The sequence below is a fragment of the Triticum urartu genome, chromosome 2 (genome assembly GCF_003073215.2).
Source record: "Triticum urartu cultivar G1812 chromosome 2, Tu2.1, whole genome shotgun sequence".
NCBI lineage: Eukaryota > Viridiplantae > Streptophyta > Magnoliopsida > Poales > Poaceae > Triticum > Triticum urartu.
Window position 1 is genome coordinate 162,553,676 of NC_053023.1, and position 19,066 is coordinate 162,572,741.

The 19,066-nt window shown below is 44.4% G+C and overlaps 2 protein-coding genes across 2 annotated transcripts; both read left to right on the plus strand.

The window, feature by feature from the left end:
- Positions 1-6,645: 6,645 nt before the first annotated feature.
- On the plus strand, positions 6,646-7,338 carry LOC125535534 (protein DMP10-like). Its single transcript, XM_048698601.1, has one exon. It carries the CDS (start codon positions 6,646-6,648, stop codon positions 7,336-7,338), a length of 693 nt encoding a protein of 230 aa, XP_048554558.1.
- Positions 7,339-8,958: 1,620 nt separating this feature from the next.
- On the plus strand, positions 8,959-9,656 carry LOC125541339 (protein DMP10-like). Its single transcript, XM_048704780.1, has one exon. The coding sequence runs from the start codon at positions 9,057-9,059 to the stop codon at positions 9,645-9,647; it is 591 nt and encodes a 196-aa protein (XP_048560737.1). The 5' UTR covers positions 8,959-9,056; the 3' UTR covers positions 9,648-9,656.
- The last annotated feature ends 9,410 nt before the right edge of the window (positions 9,657-19,066 follow it).

Here is a 19,066-nt window from a genome sequence, read left to right on the forward strand (position 1 = left end):
GGTTTAAAGGCTCCCCTTCAATTGATTGTTTAATCCCTTTGTTTCTGAGTACAATTAAATCAGAACATGAGTGTAACATCATATTCTCGTTAGCTAAATCATATGTACAAAGAAGCGATAGTATCTGGCCATTTATTTGTCTCGCTCGCGCTCTAGTAATAGGACCAGGTGGAATAACTGATCTAGAAGTCGCGGCGGGTGTAACAATAGAAGAGATGTCCTCATCATCACGTGATCCATTTGATGTATGTTTTGGTGATCAACTTGCGAGTTCCGTGACCTCGTAAACTTATGCATAGGGGTTGGCACACGTTTTCGTCTTGACTCTCCGGTAGAAACTTTGCGGCACTCTTTGAAGTTCTTTGTGTTGGTTAAATAGATGAATCTGAGATTGTGTGATGCATATCGTATAATCATACCCACGGATACTTGAGGTGACATCGGAGTATCTACGTGACATTAGGGTTTTGTTTGATTTGTGTCTTAAGGTGTTATTCTAGTATGAATTCTATGATAGATTGAACGGAAAGAATAGCTTCATGTTATTTTACTACGGACTCTTGAATAGATCGATCAGAAAGGATAACTTTGAGCTGGTTTCGTACCCTAAAATAATCTCTTCGTTTGTTCTCCTCTATTAGTGACTTTGGAGTGACTCTTTGTTGCATGTTGAAGGACAGTTATATGATGCAATTATGTTATTATTGTTGAGAGAACTTGCACTAGTGAAAGTATGAACCATATGCCTTGTTTCGAAGCATTGCAATACCGTTTGTGCTCACTTTTATCATTAGTTACCTTGCTATTTTTATATTTTCAGATTACAAAAACCTATATCTACGATCCCTATTGCACTTGTATCAGCATCTCTTCGCTGAACTTGTGCACCTATACAATTTACCATTGTATTGGATGTGTTGGGACACAAGAGACTCTTTGTTATTTGGTTGCAGGGTTGTTTGAGAGAGACCATCTTCATCCTATGCCTCCCACGGATTGATAAATTTTAGGTCATCCACTTGAGGGAAATTTGCTACTGTCCTACAAACCACTGCACTTGGAGGCTCAACAACATTTACAAGAAGAAGGTTGTGTAGTAGACATCAGTAGCACACAAAGTGCTCCTCCGGTATTCGGGAGTTGCATGATCTCATAGTCATAGGAACATGTATAAGTTATGGAGAAAGCAATAGCAACAAACTAAACGATTATCGTGCTAAGCTAACGGATGGGTCAAGTCAATCACATCATTCTCTAATGATGTGATCCCGTTAATCAAATGACAACTCATGTCTATGGTTAGGAAACATAACCATCATTGATTCAACGAGCTAGTCAAGTAGAGGCATACTAGTGACATTCTGTTTGTCTATGTATTCACACATGTACTAAGTTTCCGGTTAATACAATTCTAGCATGAATAATAAACATTTATCATGATATGAGGAAATATAAATAACTACTTTATTATTGCCTCTAGGGCATATTTCCTTCACCTTGTTGGTTCCATCCCAGGTCACTTCGGGCAACCCATGATGCATGCAAGGGGATTCCACAAGACTTGGCATACAAGACAATGACTCCTCTCCATCGACGTAGCCGACTAGGAGTTTTGTTATCCTAGGCGTATGATACATTATATAAGTTGAGGCTTGGCTAGTCGATAGATCATTAGAATCTCAACACATCCTAGAGATGAAACTACTCTCATACACAAACAATCTCGTGGTAGATCAACATGTACTATAGTACCCCTCAACCAGCACAATGAAAGCATGTTGTACGGTATTATCTCTTCGAGAGAGCCCAAACTTGGGTGAAATTTGTGTCTCTATTACCATCACACCAAGGCTACCAGCTCCATACCCACTATCCGAGATCTTCTGGATTTGACTCTATCATGGGCGGCCCATACAGGCCCATCTGTGTAGTCGCAGCGGTGTGATGAAAGATTAGAGATAGGTTCTGGCGCGATCTACATGCCTGAACGAATTTTCATCTTCTGCTCCAACTCGGCTGTTTACTTGGGCCAAGTCGAGGACTAAACCCCATGTCTGATCTGTCAGAGATCTGTGGCCGTCTTTATCAATATCAATTTTTATCTCAATCAAGATCATGGGGAAATTCGTCCATGGGGCTCGGAGGCTCAACATCAACATTGCCCTTGCACGACTTTGCTATTTTTTGGGCAGCGGATTAGTTTTCGCCCTGCCTTCCTCTTTGAGCGTTGCTTTGACAATTCCTTTGGTCAAATCGTCCGGAATTGAGTCTACAACAACCCATAAAATTTTATCGCATTCCTATGACAGAATCTCTGGCAATCGCCGAATATACCGAGGCCCTATCAGATCTGCATAGAAATCTGCCCAGGATCGGGGCGAGGAGTCCAGCAGTCAGCTCACACATCCTTTGGAAGATACAATAATTCATATCATACGGAATTGTTATGTCGACAAGCCCTTAAAATTTTAGCTCAATCCAACAACTCAAACTCCGAGGGCGGCCCAAGCAGTCCATCAAGTTTATGCTTCTAAGGTATTGTGTTTTGTTCTAAAAAACGTGCCTGCAAATTTGGAGCCTTTTCTGAGGTGCTCTTCACCGTGCACCAGTGTCAAACCGGTCCGACCTTGTTGCTCTACAGATGTCGACCTGCGCCAGCATCTCCGCGCCGTCCCTTCGTCTAGACAAGATCAATCACGTCACATTGCCACCTCGGAAAAGTCTCACAGCGTCCGTGGGTCAGGCGCACCGGCATCGCCACGCCGTTACTTCTGCAAGACGACGTCGAGTGCGTTATGAATTTCGGCCTACATCGGCATCACCGCGCCGTCGGTTCAAACTCCATGTTATCAACTATTGACAGATGATGTTGTGGGAGAAACTAAAAACTAAGGTGACTTTTCTTTTCTGCCAATCTTCTTTGGTTCTTAATGCTCCAGTTTGGGAAAGTCATTAATTGTTTAAGAACATATTCTGTGCCATGGTTTTCATTTGATGTTCCTTGCCGGAATGTTTCTTTTAGGCTCAAATAATTGTTAATTAAACAACTAGAAAGTACAAGGGGCAACCAATAGTTGTATGAGTACTCCATTTGAAATATGAGAATCTGTAGGTAGCTTGACCTGATGAAACTGAGGTGCACTCATTCTAAACTAATTATATCAACTTTATGCATTTCATTCTCTATTGACTTTTGGGTGACCCCGGGCACCCGGACCCGGCCGAACCTAGCGGCCATCTCTCTGGTGCCTCCGGGCACCCGGACTACTAGCAAGGGAAAAAAATTCAGAGTCTTCTTCTTCCAATGAAACCTAACACGGATTGGGAGAAAGGTGTATGGAAAAGTTTTCAGTCCTCCGAATACGAAATCACAGCAACCCATCCTAATAGTACAAATGTTCCTAAGACTCAAAAAGAAACCGACAAACTTTTCGAGTCACCGAAGAACACCGTCTATTTCCCTTTTTGTATCGATGGGGCTCCCGACGTCTGTAGACACAGAGAAGCCATTGTCCTGAGATAAACAGAGCAACCGACATTAGTTCTCGCAAATTGTATTGTGATCAACACCAAAATTATAATTGAGTGGCAATTGCACTTTCATCTAGGTTTTTACCCCAGAGCTCGAAACTAGGTGCTCGAGTAGCACCACCATTGATATCCTTTATGTGTTGTCGCCATCTCTTTTGCATGATCCCAGCAGCTACACGCGATACGTATCTTCTGCCGCTGCACAATCATTCCTATGCGTCAAGCCGTTGTCCATAGTTCACATCTCCGTGCCGAAGTCAACCACCGGATCGAGTAGAAACTCTCACATGGACCACTCGACAGCCCCTGCAATCTGCTTCTGCCCGCCGCGGGCTGTAGTGATCAACAAGGACCAAGCCCAATGGTGTCTCCCTACTGTCCGTCCAGCTGCCGCATTAGCAGCCGCCAGGTAACCCATAGACCTGATTTCACATCATTACCTTCCTGAGAGAAGACCTCCATAGCCATTCTTTTTTGGGGAGCCATACCAATTTATCGGGGTGGCTGCAAAGTACAATTAAACTACTCACGTCGGTTATAGTTAGTTGGCTTAAAATATACATCCACACGCTACTACGTATACGATACATCCTGGGATGCACCGTGAGATTCCTTTGACCTCGAGGAAGATAAAAAGAAAAACCATCGATGCAAGTCGGGCTGTCATTCTAGCAGCCGCGATGATTGTTTTCCACCAACTTGGTTACATGTCTTGCATAGTATAAAATTTTCGTTCTTCAAGATCCCATGCTCACAGAGTTCTCCAGTACTTGGACGTACATAGATATATACATGTTGGCGGCTACAAGCTAGCAACCGCAGTTTTATTTGCATTGGATTCGTTGATCCATGCATGCATGCACGTGTGGACTGTAGACGTCTCCTTCAGCTTGAATGTTTCTTTCCCCTCTCCAGGCTCCAGCAGCCTTGAATAAGATCTACTGTGGCGACTATGCACCTAGCTTGGTTCGTCGACCAGCGGAAAAAAAATATGAGACCGGGTCTATTTCTTCATCAAGTTCACAACATGCCATGTGTCTCTACAGATCTCATAACATTGTTATTCTCCAATATATACCCCTGATATTCTCTCCTTCAATATAATCATCGCCATGTCAAAATGGAGAAGAAACTTCTCCCCGGAGATTGAATGAACAACTTCTATCTCCACAAGATCAACATCGACCTAGATCTCCACAGTAACTTTTTTGCATCGGCTATAATGTCATTACTTAAGAACCACACTCATGTTGGTTATAGTTGCTTGTTTTAAATATACATCTACATCTACATCTACGATACATCTACGATACATCATGCAATGCACCGGGAGATTCCTCTGACCCAAGAGGATAAAAAACCATCGATGTCCGGCTGTCATTCTAGCATCTGCGATGATTGTTTTTCTCCCAGTTCGTTACTCTATATGCCAGTGTAAGTTTAATTTTGTGTTCGTTCAACGTCCAGTAGTTGCAGAGTTGTCCATGTACGCGCGTAAGTACGTATGTATATACATGCCGGTGGCTCCAACAGACACTACGAGCAGCCTGCAGCCGCAGTTGTATTTCCATTTGATTCGAGGTTACATGTATGCACATGGGGTGGACGTCCTTCTATAAATGCATGCACGTGGGGTAGACGTCTCTCTCATATTCTCATGCCATATGCCATACATGTCTACTCAGCACCAGTGGATTCAGCAAACATAACTATGGCAGAACGAACGGTGCATGTTCTCAAGATGTATTTACCTTAGGGAATACTCCCTCTGTTTCAAAATATAAGTCGTTTTAGAGATTTCAATAAGAACTACATACGTATGTATATAGACATATTTTAAAGTGTAGATTCACTCATTTTGCTCTATATGTAGTCACTTGTTGAAATCTCTAGAAAGACAAATATTTAGGAACAGAGGGAGTACATACGAGCAACAAACATATTACTCCCTCCTTCCATCTATATAGGGCCTAATGCTTCAAGACCCTCTTTGAATATTGATAAGATTAATAATACATGAGATGTATAGTGTGAAAATTATATCATTGGAAGCTCTTTTCACGTATGAATTTGACGGTATGCTTATTGTAATTTGCATGTCATAGATTATTGCTCTAACACTTGGTCAAAGTTAGCCTCAAAAAATGCATTAGGCCTTATATAGATGGAACGAGGGAGTACATAAAGTGCGGTTATTGTCATCTATGCCAGCGGTTATCTGAAATTTCGTATTACATGCCATGGTTTTAATTTCAGTTTCATAAATATTGCAGTGTTTGTCAAAGTCACTTAATTTCACTCATATTCAGTTATTTCGGTTTTCATTTTGGCCAAAGGACCGTATTTTTCAATTGATTTTTCCAAGTGGCTCCCATTCCTTTTTCGTGCAAGCACACAAGTAACTATTGTCATGCTTGCGTGCAAGGTTCAGCTTTATCACTTTCAGAAATGCCCATGGAAATCAACCAGCCAGGGGAGACAGGTGGGAAATTCAAGTGAGTTAAAAATTATTCTCTCCGTCCCATAATGTATTGTCAAAAAACGTCTTACGTTATATTAGGCGGAGGGAGTACATACTTATACACAAGCCGATCGATGCTTATCTAGTTCTCTTTGCTGACCTTTCCGGAACAAGACTTGAATAGCGTACACACACACACACACACACGCACGCACACGCACGCACACGCACACACACACACACGCACACGCACACACACACAAGCCAATGAAATGAACGTGCTAGCTTAAGTAGTCATGGTTATAATTAATTACAATTTACACCAACTTTTAAACACAGCTAGCTAGAGAGTTCAAACCAATCATCCGCCAAAAATAAAGAGTTGAAACCAATGACAAAATACTGCCACCCTTAATATACGTTATTAGCATATGCTAGTGTGCAATTAGCGAGACATTTTATATTAATTTATTTAGCGAGCGCGCACTATTTTTTTTCAGTGGTTCAAACCAAGGCATACGTGCATGCAGGTGTACCGAGCTTGGACTTTGGACTTTGGAATCATCCGCATCGGATTAATTTGCCTATATAACTGCAAGTTGAACATTCCTTAGGACACGAGCGCCCCCTGATCAAGCACAGATGTACGTACAATGGCATCTTCTTCTTCTTCTTCTTCTGGGTCATCCACGGCGAACCAGATAATTCCACCAATCAACAACGATGACAGTGAGATAGGAGCTACCGGCACGGCAGCGCCAACGCCTACCCTGAACAAGGTCATGTCGAGTGTCGCGAACCTTGCACAGCTCCTGCCCACGGGCACGGTGCTGACGTACCAGGCGTTGGCCCCGTCATTCACCAACTACGGCAAGTGCGAGGCCTCCAACCAGTGGCTCACCACGGCGCTGGTTGCTGTCCTCGCCTCCGCCTGCCTCTTCTTCTCCTTCACCGACAGCGTCGTGGGTCGCCACGACGGAAAACTATATTACGGCTTCGCCACATTGCGTGGCTTCAACGTGTTCAACTTCTCCAGCGAGGAGGAGAAGCAGGAGTGGAATGATCTCTACCAATTCCGGAGGCTCCGCCTTCAGCCACTGGACTTTGTGCATGCCTTCTTCACGGCAGTGGTTTTCATCATAATGGCGTTCAGCGATGTGGGGCTGCAAAACTGCTTCTTCCCGGATGGCAGCAGGAACACACAACAGCTGCTCAAGAACCTGCCACTGGGAATGGCGTTTCTGTCCAGCTTTGTGTTCATCATCTTCCCCACCAAAAGGAAGGGCATCGGATTCAATAACACGGCTCCTCGCCAGAAGGTCGTCCATCCCTTGAACAAAGTTTGATACCAAGAATTTGAAGAACAAAAGATCAGTGAAAGCGTATTTAGTTGCCACCCATGTTAGACTAAGTGTTCATAAATTTTATGCTGCCATATAATATGATGGGGTGGATGTTACAATCATTTGTTTTTGTACTGGTAGGGTTTGCTATCAACTTTTTCGCTCCAAAGTGTGTGTATGTGGGTTTCTTAATACTGTGTGAATTCACTATTTTCTTCCCGCATCATCAACTTGTTCAACTTCCAGTCTCTTGTTTGTTGTAACCAGACAATGTAGTTCTATTATGTCATAGTAATGAAAGTCACCAGAGAAACACATGAAGTTTTGCAAGTATATATATTGTATGTCATAGTTTCGTATAAACAAATAGTTTTTCTTCCAAAAAAGATCAACTGTACAAGTTATGTAGTAAGCACCCCAACCTCCTAGGACTATCACAACCATCCATTCACTTTGTTTGCTTTAAGATCGATGTTGTTATTTTACAAAAATGATCATGAACTAAATCCAGTTTGCCTCAAGAGTTCTCTCCTATTTTGCAACACAACACTTCTTCCTTACCTGTCTTCATCATACCCCCACTTCATTTTACAATTATTAACATAATTGTATAAATAATTGTATAAATTAATTAGTACATAAATTTAGGATAAGTATTTAAATTAATTGGGAAGAACCCTACATATAAGATAACTACACAAAAAATAATAATTGTATGTGCAAATACATGTTCCGCTTGTGTAAAACAAAAAAATTGAATATGTGTATTTCTAGTACATACGTAACAACCAACGTCCAACCTTTGATTGCATGGTAGGAGAATGGGTCTACCCCAAGCCACAAGAGCAAACTCCAGATTTGCCGCTTTGGTTTCTCATTAATGTGAACTATTTTCCAATCAGAGGTGACATTACGTCTGGCGAGGCCTGTTTCAGTGTTGAGCTTCGTGACTCCAATCTTATACACATTGTGTGAGTGCGTCCATGTGATGGTGTGGTGTGAGTACGTCTGTGTTGTACTTGGTGTTCCTAGAAAAATTATATCCTTGTCGCCACAAGTTTTTTACAGTTCCAAAATTTTCACGGACCCGTGGTTTCTCACTTCCAAAATTATATCCTGTGGTTTCCAAAATTATATCCTTGTCGCCACAAGTTTTCTACAGTTCCAAAATGCATGGCCTCTTTTGTTCTGTTATGCTTTGAACAATAATAATTTTATTCGTATTTTTATGTGCGATGTAATTTGGAACGGAGTAGATCTACGGAGGAAATTAACTTGAGTAAAAAGTGGCGCACTTAAGTACGAGCAGATGACTAGCCACTAGTTCTCCTTCCTCACCTTCCTGGAAGAAAGACTTACAGAGCATATATTACCAATTAAATTCACGTGCTGGCTGCTAACTACATTAATCAAAACTAGCTAGAGAGTTGAAGTCCAGGTACATGCACTCACGTAGAGCCCTTCAGCATGCAGCAATACCAAGTAAGACTAATCAACGCGCCAACCTAGCTAACTTGGACATTGGAATCATTCGCATAGGATTTCTGTGTCTATATAAACAGCTACTTGTCGATCAGCATGGAGTACGTATTCCGACTTTCCTAGCTAGCACAGTAAGTACAATGGCCTCTTCTTTTTCATCGTCATCCATCGCGGTCCAGATACATCCACTGACCAAAGAGGACGACGGTGAGATAACAGCCGCCGGCACAGCACCGCCAATGACTACCAAGGGGCCTGCACCGGCCACGGTCATGTCGAGCGTCGCGAACCTGGCGCAGCTCCTGCCGACGGGCACGGTGCTAGCCTACCAGGCACTGTCCCCGTCCTTCACCAACCATGGCAAGTGTGAGACCTCCAACCAGTGGCTCACTGGGATGCTGGTCGCTGTCCTTGCCTCCGCGTGCCTCTTCTTCTCCTTCACAGATAGCATCGTCGGTCGCCGCGATGGAAAGCTATATTACGGCTTTGCCACACCGCGTGGCTTCAATGTGTTCAACTTCTCCAGCGAGGAGGAGAAGCAGGAGTGGCACGATCTTGATCAATTCCGGAGGCTCCGCCTCCGGCCGCTGGACTTCATGCACGCCTTCGTCGCGGCTGTGGTTTTCCTCACGGTGGCGTTCAGCGACGTTGGGCTGCAGAACTGCTTCTTCCCGGACGCCAACAGGAACACCGAAGAGCTGCTCAAGAATCTGCCAATGGGCATGGCGTTTCTGTCCAGCTTTGTGTTCATCATCTTCCCCACCAAGAGGAAGGGCATTGGATTCTCTGACAACGCTCCTCCCCAGAAGGTCGTCCATCCCTTAAATTGATTAAGTTTGATTACCAATCATTCGAAGTTGCTAGGCATGTTTATGAATACTTCCAGAAATTGATTGAAAAAAATTTAAATTCCACAGGAAATTTGTACTCAATCGGATTTGACGACACCGCTCCTCTCAGGAGTAGAAGGGGCTTGATTGTATCTTAATCGGAGAAAATCATGTACTTTGTGAAGTATACATGTTCATTGTCTGCCATGGTTGTCTTGTAAACAAAGAAATATTTTATGTCCAAAGCAAGTGTAAAATTACATATGTGCCGTGTGTCCCTTTTTTGCTTTAAGATCAGTGTTCTTATTTGTTCTTTTTGAGTGGAAATAATACAAGGACTAAACTCATCAAGTAATGTTTGTATCCACATCACATCTGCCATGGCATTGGCTATATACCTGCATTTTACTTCTGTGCTAGACGCTTAATTAATTGGAACTCACAAAATAAGTGTGTTTATTGTTGCTAACGACTTGCTTAGTCATGGTTAATGAAGAATGTGCTAGGCTGTCGAGCCAATGCACCGAAGATGGGTTAATTGCACCGAATGCACCCTTCTTGCTCGAATCGGAAAGAGGTGGATACATTTGATAGACGCTAAAGCACAATGATATTTAGTTCTTTTTGCAACCGAAGCACAATACTATTCTTGATCGGAAAAATATGGCGCAAACTGTTCGTGTGAATATCACACTGTGTAATGCCAAATCTCTGTGTTGCATAGCAGATGCACATTTCGCTGCTCAGGGTCACAATACCATGCTAGTGTTTACAGGCATGGTGGTGTCTGACCGTTGCCGTCGTGGGGTAATCTAATATATCCAAATAGTTGATCCACACTAACTATATTTCTCTCAACATGCATCTAACTATGTCAATTCAGGATGTTAGAAAAGGAATAAAGGCCTCGTTCTCTTTCTCCCCGCAGAAGAAAGAGGACCCTTTGGCTAGGGTTTCTTGTGCCTCCTACCGGTTCCTCGTTCTCTTTAATTCTTTGAAGGACCGAGATCTTTGGCATATCAAATCTTGGTGGCAAAGAAAATTTTGGTATGGATCTTAGAACAGAAATATTCACGTCCGTATACAGTTTACGAATCCATGAGGTGATTGTATTTATAGAAAATTAAAACACACAACCTTGGAAAAATTGTTAAGTTTCGGGGGATGGAACTTAGGTATAATGTCCGTTAAGAAAAGTGAAACTTACAGGACACATGCATTGCCGTGTACCCTTAGAAGAAATACGATAACAAAGTTATTAAATATATCTAAAACAAAAATTTAAAATATGGACCAGTATAGAAAACAAAATATATGTACTCACATATTGTAACACCCCGGATGTAACTTTCCCTATTTGTACTCCAACTCTTGCCGTTTCCGGCGTTAAGTTATTTTATTTTCTCGGGTTCGGGTCTTTGTCTCCATGTGTTGTTGTCATTGTCATGCATCTTATATCATGTCATCATGTGCATTGCATTTGCATACGTGTTCGTCTCATTCATTCGAGCATTTTCCCCGTTGTCCGTTTTGCATTCCGGCGCTTCGTTCTCCGCCGGTGGTCATTTCTAGCTTTCTTTCGTGTGTGGGGATTAAACATTTTCGGATTGGACCGAGACTTGCCAAGCAGCCTTGGTTTACTACCGGTAGACCGCCTGTCAAGTTTCGTATCATCTGGACTTCGTTTGATACTCCAACGGTTAACCGAGGGACCGAAAAGGCCTCGTGTGTGTTGCAGCCCAACACCCCTCCATTTTGGCCCAAAACCCACCAAACTCTGCTCCATATCCTACAGCGTTCGATCACGATCGCGTGGCCGAAAACCGCACCTCATTTGGACTCTCCTAGCTCCCTCTATGCCTATATATACACCCCCCTACGAAATTCGCGGATCCTCTCTCCCCTAACCCTAAAAATCCCAGATCCGCCGCCGCCGGACGTGTCCGGGCGGAGCCGGACAACGTCCGCCGCCACCGCCGCCCAGCCAGGACGCGCCACGTGGCGCCCGGCGCCCGGCGCCGCCGCAGCCCTCCCGCGCCGCATCCCGGGCCGCGCCCCGCGCCGCCTTCCGCCTCCCAAGCGCCGCCCGTGCCCGACCTCCTCCTCCCACGCCACCTCGCCGCCCGTCGCCGGAATCCCGCCGCCGCCCGCCGCCACCGACCTCGCCCGCGAGCCAGCCGCCGCCGCCCGCCACCACCGGCCGCCCCAGCCTCGTCCCCGACTCCGGCCGGCCCAACTCCGGCGACTCCTCCGGCCGTCGATCCTCGGGCTCCGTGCGATCCAGATCTGGATCGGAGCTACAGTAAACCCTAGGAGGTCGAATTTTTCTCTAAGTCCCAGAATTCCTGATCCAAGTTGCTCTGTTCGAGGCCCCGTAACATTGCATCCGTAGCTCCAATTTGAGCATATAGCATATCAAAATGTTCATCTCAGAGAGTACATCATTTCATTCCATTGCATCATTTTCATTAGAGTTCATCTTGATGCCCGAAATGCTGTTAGAAGAGGGCTACTTGAGTTAATTGTCAGATCTGTTACTCCGTTTAGCACTTTTGTCATTTTTTCCATGATTATTGTGTGCATGCTATGACCGTGAGTTCTACATATGTTTTGTTAAGGGTTTTGTCATCTTTCCAGAGGTGCAAACCATGTATTTTTAGGATGTGTGTGGTGACTTGTGCAATCTTACAAAGTGGTGCACTTGCTAATTCTGTTTTCAGGGACTCGGTGATTTCACCAAGTCCTAGGATTGTTTCGTTCATGATGCCATATGTTCTTGTTGTTTGCTAGTGATCTGTGCCTCTTTTGAGGATGATCAGTAAGGGAGTTTTGTTAATGTTGTAATACTCTATCCATCCATGTCTTTGTTTGCATTTATGGAGCACCCAAGCTTAAGTCAATCGAGCTCTACTTTTGCTTCGTTGCGAATCTGGGCAGATCGTCAACTTGTTTGCGATTTTGCCGATGTTATTGTAGTTGTTCCGTGCATGCTATGCCATTGTTCTTGCCATGTCTAGCTTTCATTTGGTGCCTTCTTAAGGGATGTATGCTTGTCTTTCCATGACTTGCACCATGGTGAGTGCATCGAGCTCGTAAACATGCCTTCGTGAGTTATGTTTCAGCATGTCCCAGTTTTCACAAAGTCTGTAAACTGATTATGTTTTTGCTATGTTCGTGTGCTTGTTAGTATATTTTGTGATCCCTTTTGGCTCAAGGTCACTAAGGGACTTTTCTTAAGCTTGTTGAGTAGCTCCATGCCATGTCTTTCTTTGTCATGTTCAGGTCCTGTAGCATGTTGTTTTGTTGCTCCGAAGAGGGCTATATGATCTGAAATTCCACACAAGTGTTAATTTCACTGTCTGAGATCTGTTTTACCATTTGCGTTTTTGCCATGCTTGTTTGAACCTCCTAATGGATGAATTGGCCGTAGCTCAGTGCTAGACTTTTGTTAAGCATCTTGTGTGCATCCCTGCCATGTATTTTTATGCCATGTTTGGGTGCTGTAGCATGTTCATTTCACTGCATTTAGATGCCTACTTGCTGTAAATCGCAGACCGGTGTCATTTTTGAATCGCTTGCTATTTCCAAACCGTAACTCCGATTTCGGCGTTCTTTATATCGTTTTCAAGCGATTTCATCTCATCTTTCCAGTGGCACCCTTGGAATTCCAAGTTGAGGCCAGGTTCATGCATTTCCTGCCATGTCTTGCATTTTGCATCCCGCATCGCATCCCGCATAGCATATCATCATTTCATCATATTGCTTGTTCTTGCACGTGGTTGATTGTATCCTTGTTGCTTGTTTGTCTTGTTTGGGTAGAGCCGGGAGACGAGTTCGCTAACGAGGAGCCCGTTGAGTTTGCTTTTGAGAATCCAGTCAACTCTGACAACTGTGCAGGCAAGATGATCATACCCTCGAAATCACTACTATCTTTGCTATGCTAGTTTGCTCGCTCTTTTGCTATGCCATTGCTACGATGCCTACCACTTTCTTGCAAGCCTCCCAAATTGCCATGTCAAACCTCTAACCCACCATTGTCCTAGCAAACCGTTGATTGGCTATGTTACCGCTTTGCTCAGCCCCTCTTATAGCGTTGCTAGTTGCAGGTGAAGATTGGAGGCCGTTCCTTGTTGGAACATTTATTTACTTGTTGGGATATCATTATAGTATCTTGCTATCTTAATGCATCTATATACTTGGTAAAGGGTGGAAGGCTCGTCCTCTCGCCTAGTGTTTTGTTCCACTCTTGCCGCCCTAGTTTCCGTCATATCGGTGTTATGTTCCCGGATTTTGCGTTCCTTACGCGGTTGGGTTATAATGGGAACCCCTTGATAGTTCGCCTTGATTAAAGCTTTTCCAGCAATGACCAACCTTGGTTTTACCATTTGCCACCTAGCCTTTTCCTTCCCTTGGGTTCTGCAGACTCAAGGTTCATCTTATTTTAACCCCCCCGGGCCAGTGCTCCTCTGAGTGTTGGTCCAAACTGTCAGCCGCCGGTGGCTACCAGGGGCAACTCTGGGCTGGCCTACCGGAAGTTTGGACAATCTGAGTGTGCCCTAAGAAAGAGATATGTGCAGCTCCTATCGGGATTTGTCGGCACATTCGGGCGGCGTTGCTGGTCTTGTTTTAACCTGTCGAAGTGTCTTGAGTTACCGAGATACCGAGTCTGATTGGAACGTCTTGGGAGGAGGTCTATTCCTTCGTTGACCATGAGAGCTTGTCATGGGCTAAGTTGGGACTCCCCTGTAGGGATTGAACTTTCGAAAGCCGTGCCCGTGGTTATGGGCAGATGGGAATTTGTTAATGTCCGGTTGTAGATAACTTGAACCTTAATTAATTAAAATGTATCAACTGAGTGTGTTACCGTGATGGCCTCTTCTCGGCGGAGTCCGGGAAGTGGACACGGTGTTGGAGTAATGTTTGCGCAGGTTGTTCTCTAGCTTCTCGCTCGTGCTTTGCCTCCTCTTCTCGCTCTCTTTTGCGAATAAGTTAGCCACCACACCTGCTAGTCGCTTGCTGCAGCTCCACTCATATTTTACCTTGCCTTACCTATAAGCTTAAATAGTCTTGATCGTGAGGGTGCGAGATTGCTGAGTCCCTGTGGCTCACAGATTACTATTACACCAGATGCAGGGCCTGATGATTCCGCTCCAGGATACGAGCTCAAGTGGGAGTTCGACGAAGACTCTCAACGATACTATGTTTCCTTTCCCGACGATCAGTAGTGGTGCCCAGTTGGGGGTGAACGGGACCGTTGTCGCATGTTGGGTTCTCTTTTATTTTGGCGCCGTAGTCGGGCCTTGAGTGTATGGATGATGTAATGTTATTTATGTACTTGATTGACGTGGCGAGTGTAAGCCAACTATGTTATCTCCCCTTTTATTATTATTACATGGGATGTTGTGAAGATTGCCTAACTTGAGACATATGCCTTCAATGCGATTATGTCTCTAAGTCGTGCCTCGACACGTGGGAGCTATAGTCGCATCGAGGGTGTGACAAGTTGGTATCAGAGCCTTCCCCGACCTTAGGAGCCCCATTGCTTGATCGTTTTAGTGGCCGAGTTGTGTCTAGAAAAATGTTTTGAGTCATTTAGGAATTATATATCGGAGAGCTTAGGAATTCTTTTTACTTCCTAGTCTCCTCATCACTTTGGTAAGGCATCCTGACGTAGAGTTTTGACTCTTCTCTTCTCAAATTTCACAAAAAAGATTAGGATCACGCGGGTATCTTGGAATCGTTCCGATGGTTTTATGATGAGAACATTGTCTTGGTGCCTCCTGTCAGGGGTTTAGTGGAAGTGTCCCGGGGAGTTGAGCTCTGAGGTGTTGTCATCATAATTTTATCGTGGCAATTCTAGAATACTTGAGTTTAGTACGCCGACATCGAAAATCTCTTTTATGCAGTTCGTTGGTGAGATAACCTCGTTGGTTTCCGAAGGTTTCTTGGTTATGTGTTGAAGGATGGATACAGCTGGATGTAGGATTTGCTAGTTTGGGTGAGATATTATGCTTCCCCTGTATCCCCAACACCTGATTGCATAACCGGAAAGGTTCAGAAGTTTCATAGGTGGGAATTCTAGTAGCTCTAGTTTTTCTTCCACGGATATTGGTTTGAGATTGCGATTTCTTACCGATTATTCGTTCTTGATCCGTACCTTGTTGATTTATTTCTCTACCTTAATTCTACGTGGCTTCTCAATTTATGGATATGTGACCATTTCAAGAGGAATGCATTCGTTCATTTTGTTCGGATGTGAAGACTATATGTTGCAATTTTCATCCCATTGGATTCATCTTCAATATTTATCTATCAATGTGCTAATGGTGGTCAACCTCTTCAGGATGGTTCCTCCAATGCGCATGACTCCGAATCCTGATCGGCCACCACCTCCACCTCCTCCAGAGGTATGGCAAGCTATGATGGCCGCAACCAATGCAAACACACAGCTGATCATGCAAATTCTTCAAGAGCGCAATCAAGGCAGTCATGGGAATCAAGGCAGCAATCAGAGTCACTTTGCTACACTCAACCAGTTCCTTGCTAATGGGCCAAAGACTTTCAGCAATTGTGTTGAGGCAACCGATGCTGACGATTGGCTTGAGGATCTGTGCAAGCATTTTGAGTGCAGTAACGTCAGGCCTGAGGACTTTGTCAAGTTCGCTTCCTTCCAACTCAAAGATCAAGCTGCATAATGGTTCCAGCAGTACAAGGACTCCAGAGGTGGACGTGTTATCACTTGGGATGATTTCCATCGAGATTTCCGAGCTCATCATATTCCCCAGAGCGTGGTTGAAAGCAAGCGTGAGGAATTCCGCAATCTGAAGCAAGGCTCTTTGTCTGTCTATGACTACAACAAGTTGTTTCAGAAGCTCGCCCGCTTTGCCAAGCAGGACGTCCCTGATGAGAAGAGCATGATATATCAGTTCAGGGGTGGTCTCAGAGAAGAAATTCAGCTCGCTCTTGTTCTCTTCGAGCCCTTGAGATACGATGAGTTCTACAACATGGCACTGAAGCAAGAGGCTGCTCAGTTGAGGTGTGATGCTTCCAAGAAGCGAGTCAGAGATGTTGCTCCTTCTTCCTCTACTCAAGTGGCCAAGCAGCAGAAGTTTTGGCTTCCTCCTCCTCCGTTCCGTCAGCCGTATCAGCAGAAGAGCAAAGGTGGCAGTGGTTCTTCCCACCCACCCAACCCTGGCTTTCAGAACAAGACTTCGTCTCAAGCTCCAAGATCGAGTGCTCCGTATCACCGTCCGCTTTCAGAGGTCACGTGCAACAAGTGCAAACAGAAGGGTCACTATGCCAACAAGTGTTTCAACCAGGGGCGTCTTCCTCCTCCTCCTGTCAGATCGGCAAGTACAGCTGTGGTCAAGCATAACCCCAAGCATGCCAAGGTCAATTTGATGAATGCAGCTCAGGCAGAGGACTCGTCAGATGTGATCATGGGTAACCTTCCTGTTAATGATATAACTGCAAAAGTTCTTTTTGACACTGGTGCATCGCATTGCTTCATCTCGAAACCTTTTGCATCTAAGCATGAGTTGACTTCCCAAGTTATGCATAAACCGTTAGCAGTTGTCTCTCCGGGTAAATGTTTGCTTGCTAATCATGAGATTCCGGATATTTCTATCATGATGGGTGATTTCAAGTTTATGGCTTCTCCAATGGTTCTTGGTAACTCGGATATTGATCTTATTCTCGGGATGGATTGGCTTTCTAAGCACAAGGCTCAGCTTGATTGTGCAGCCAGGCAGATTCAATTGACTCATTCGTCTGAGGATGTAATTGTCTTTGCCGCTCGGGATAATACCATCCGTCTGTTTTCTCTCAATGAGAAGGGTGAATTGGATGCCATCTCTCAAATTCCAGTCGTTTGCGAATACCAAGACGTCTTTCCAGAAGAGCTCCCAGGAATGCCTCCGCACCGGCCAGTTGAATTCGTTATTGATCTTGAGCCTGGCACGGAACCTGTGTGCAAATGTCCTTACAAGCTCAGACCTGAAGAGTTGAAAGAGCTGAAGAAGCAACTCGATATGCAAGAGAAAATGGGTCTTATCCGGCCTAGTTCTTCTCCGTGGGGTTGTGGTGTTCTTTTTGTGAAGAAGAAGGATGGAACGGACCGACTTTGTGTTGATTACCGTCCAGTGAACAAGAAGACCATCAAGAACAAATACCCACTTCCCAACATCAATGAGCTGTTCGAACAACTCAAAGGTGCCCAAGTATTCTCCAAGCTTGATCTCCGTATGGGTTATCACCAGATTCGCACTCGTGAAGAAGATATTCCCAAGACAGCATTCAGAACAAGCTTTGGTTCATATGAATACACTGTCATGTCTTTTGGCCTCGCCAACGCTCCTCCGACGTTCTCTCGCATGATGAACTTCATCTTCAACGCCTACACCAATGACTTCGTTTTGGTCTATCTCGACAACATTCTGGTTTTCTCCAAGAACAAGGAAGATCATGCCAAGCACTTGCGTTTGGTTCTTGATAAGCTCAGAGAACATCAGTTCTACGCCAAGTTCTCCAAGTGTGAATTCTGGCTCGATGAGGTTCTTTATCTTGGTCATATCATCTCTGCCAAGGGCATTGCCGTGAATCCTGAGAAGGTGTCTGCAATTGTGAATTGGGAACCTCCCCAGAACGTGAAGCAACTCCGCAGTTTTCTCGGTCTCGCAAGCTATTGTCGAAGATTCGTTGAAAACTTTTCTAAGATCGCGAAGCCTCTCTCAAATCTTGTTTAGAAGCACGTCAAGTACGTTTGGTCTCCGGAGTGTGATATTGCTTTCAACACTTTGAAAGAGAAATTGATCACTGCTCCAATTCTGACTCCGCCTGATGAATCCAAGCCGTACGAGGTCTTTTGTTATGCCTCTCTCCAAGGTCTTGGCGCAGTATTGATGCAAGAGAAGAAAGTTGTTGCTTATACATCTCGCCAGTTGAAGCCTAATGAGAAGAACTACCCCACTCATGATCTCGAGTTGGCGGCAGTTGTGCATGCTCTTTTGACTTGGAGACATCTTCTATTGGGAAGAAAAGTGGACATTTTCACTGATCACAAGAGTCTCAAGTACATCTTCACTCAGCCTAATCTCAACCTCAGGCAAACTCGATGGGTCGAAATGATTCAAGAGTATAATCCGAGTATTGAGTATACTCCAGGCAAGGCTAATGTGATTGCTGACGCTTTGAGCAGGAAGGCTTACTGCAACAGTCTTATTCTCAAGCCTTATCAACACGAGCTTTGTGAAGCTTTCCGCAAACTTAATCTACAAGTTGTTCCTTAAGGTTTCCTCGCCAACCTTCTAGTCTCTCCTACCTTAGAAGACCAGATTCGCCAAGCTCAGCTTCTTGATGCTATGGTGAAAAAGGTGAAGATTGGGATTGCCAAGAGTCAGTCCAAGTACAAGTGCTACTGC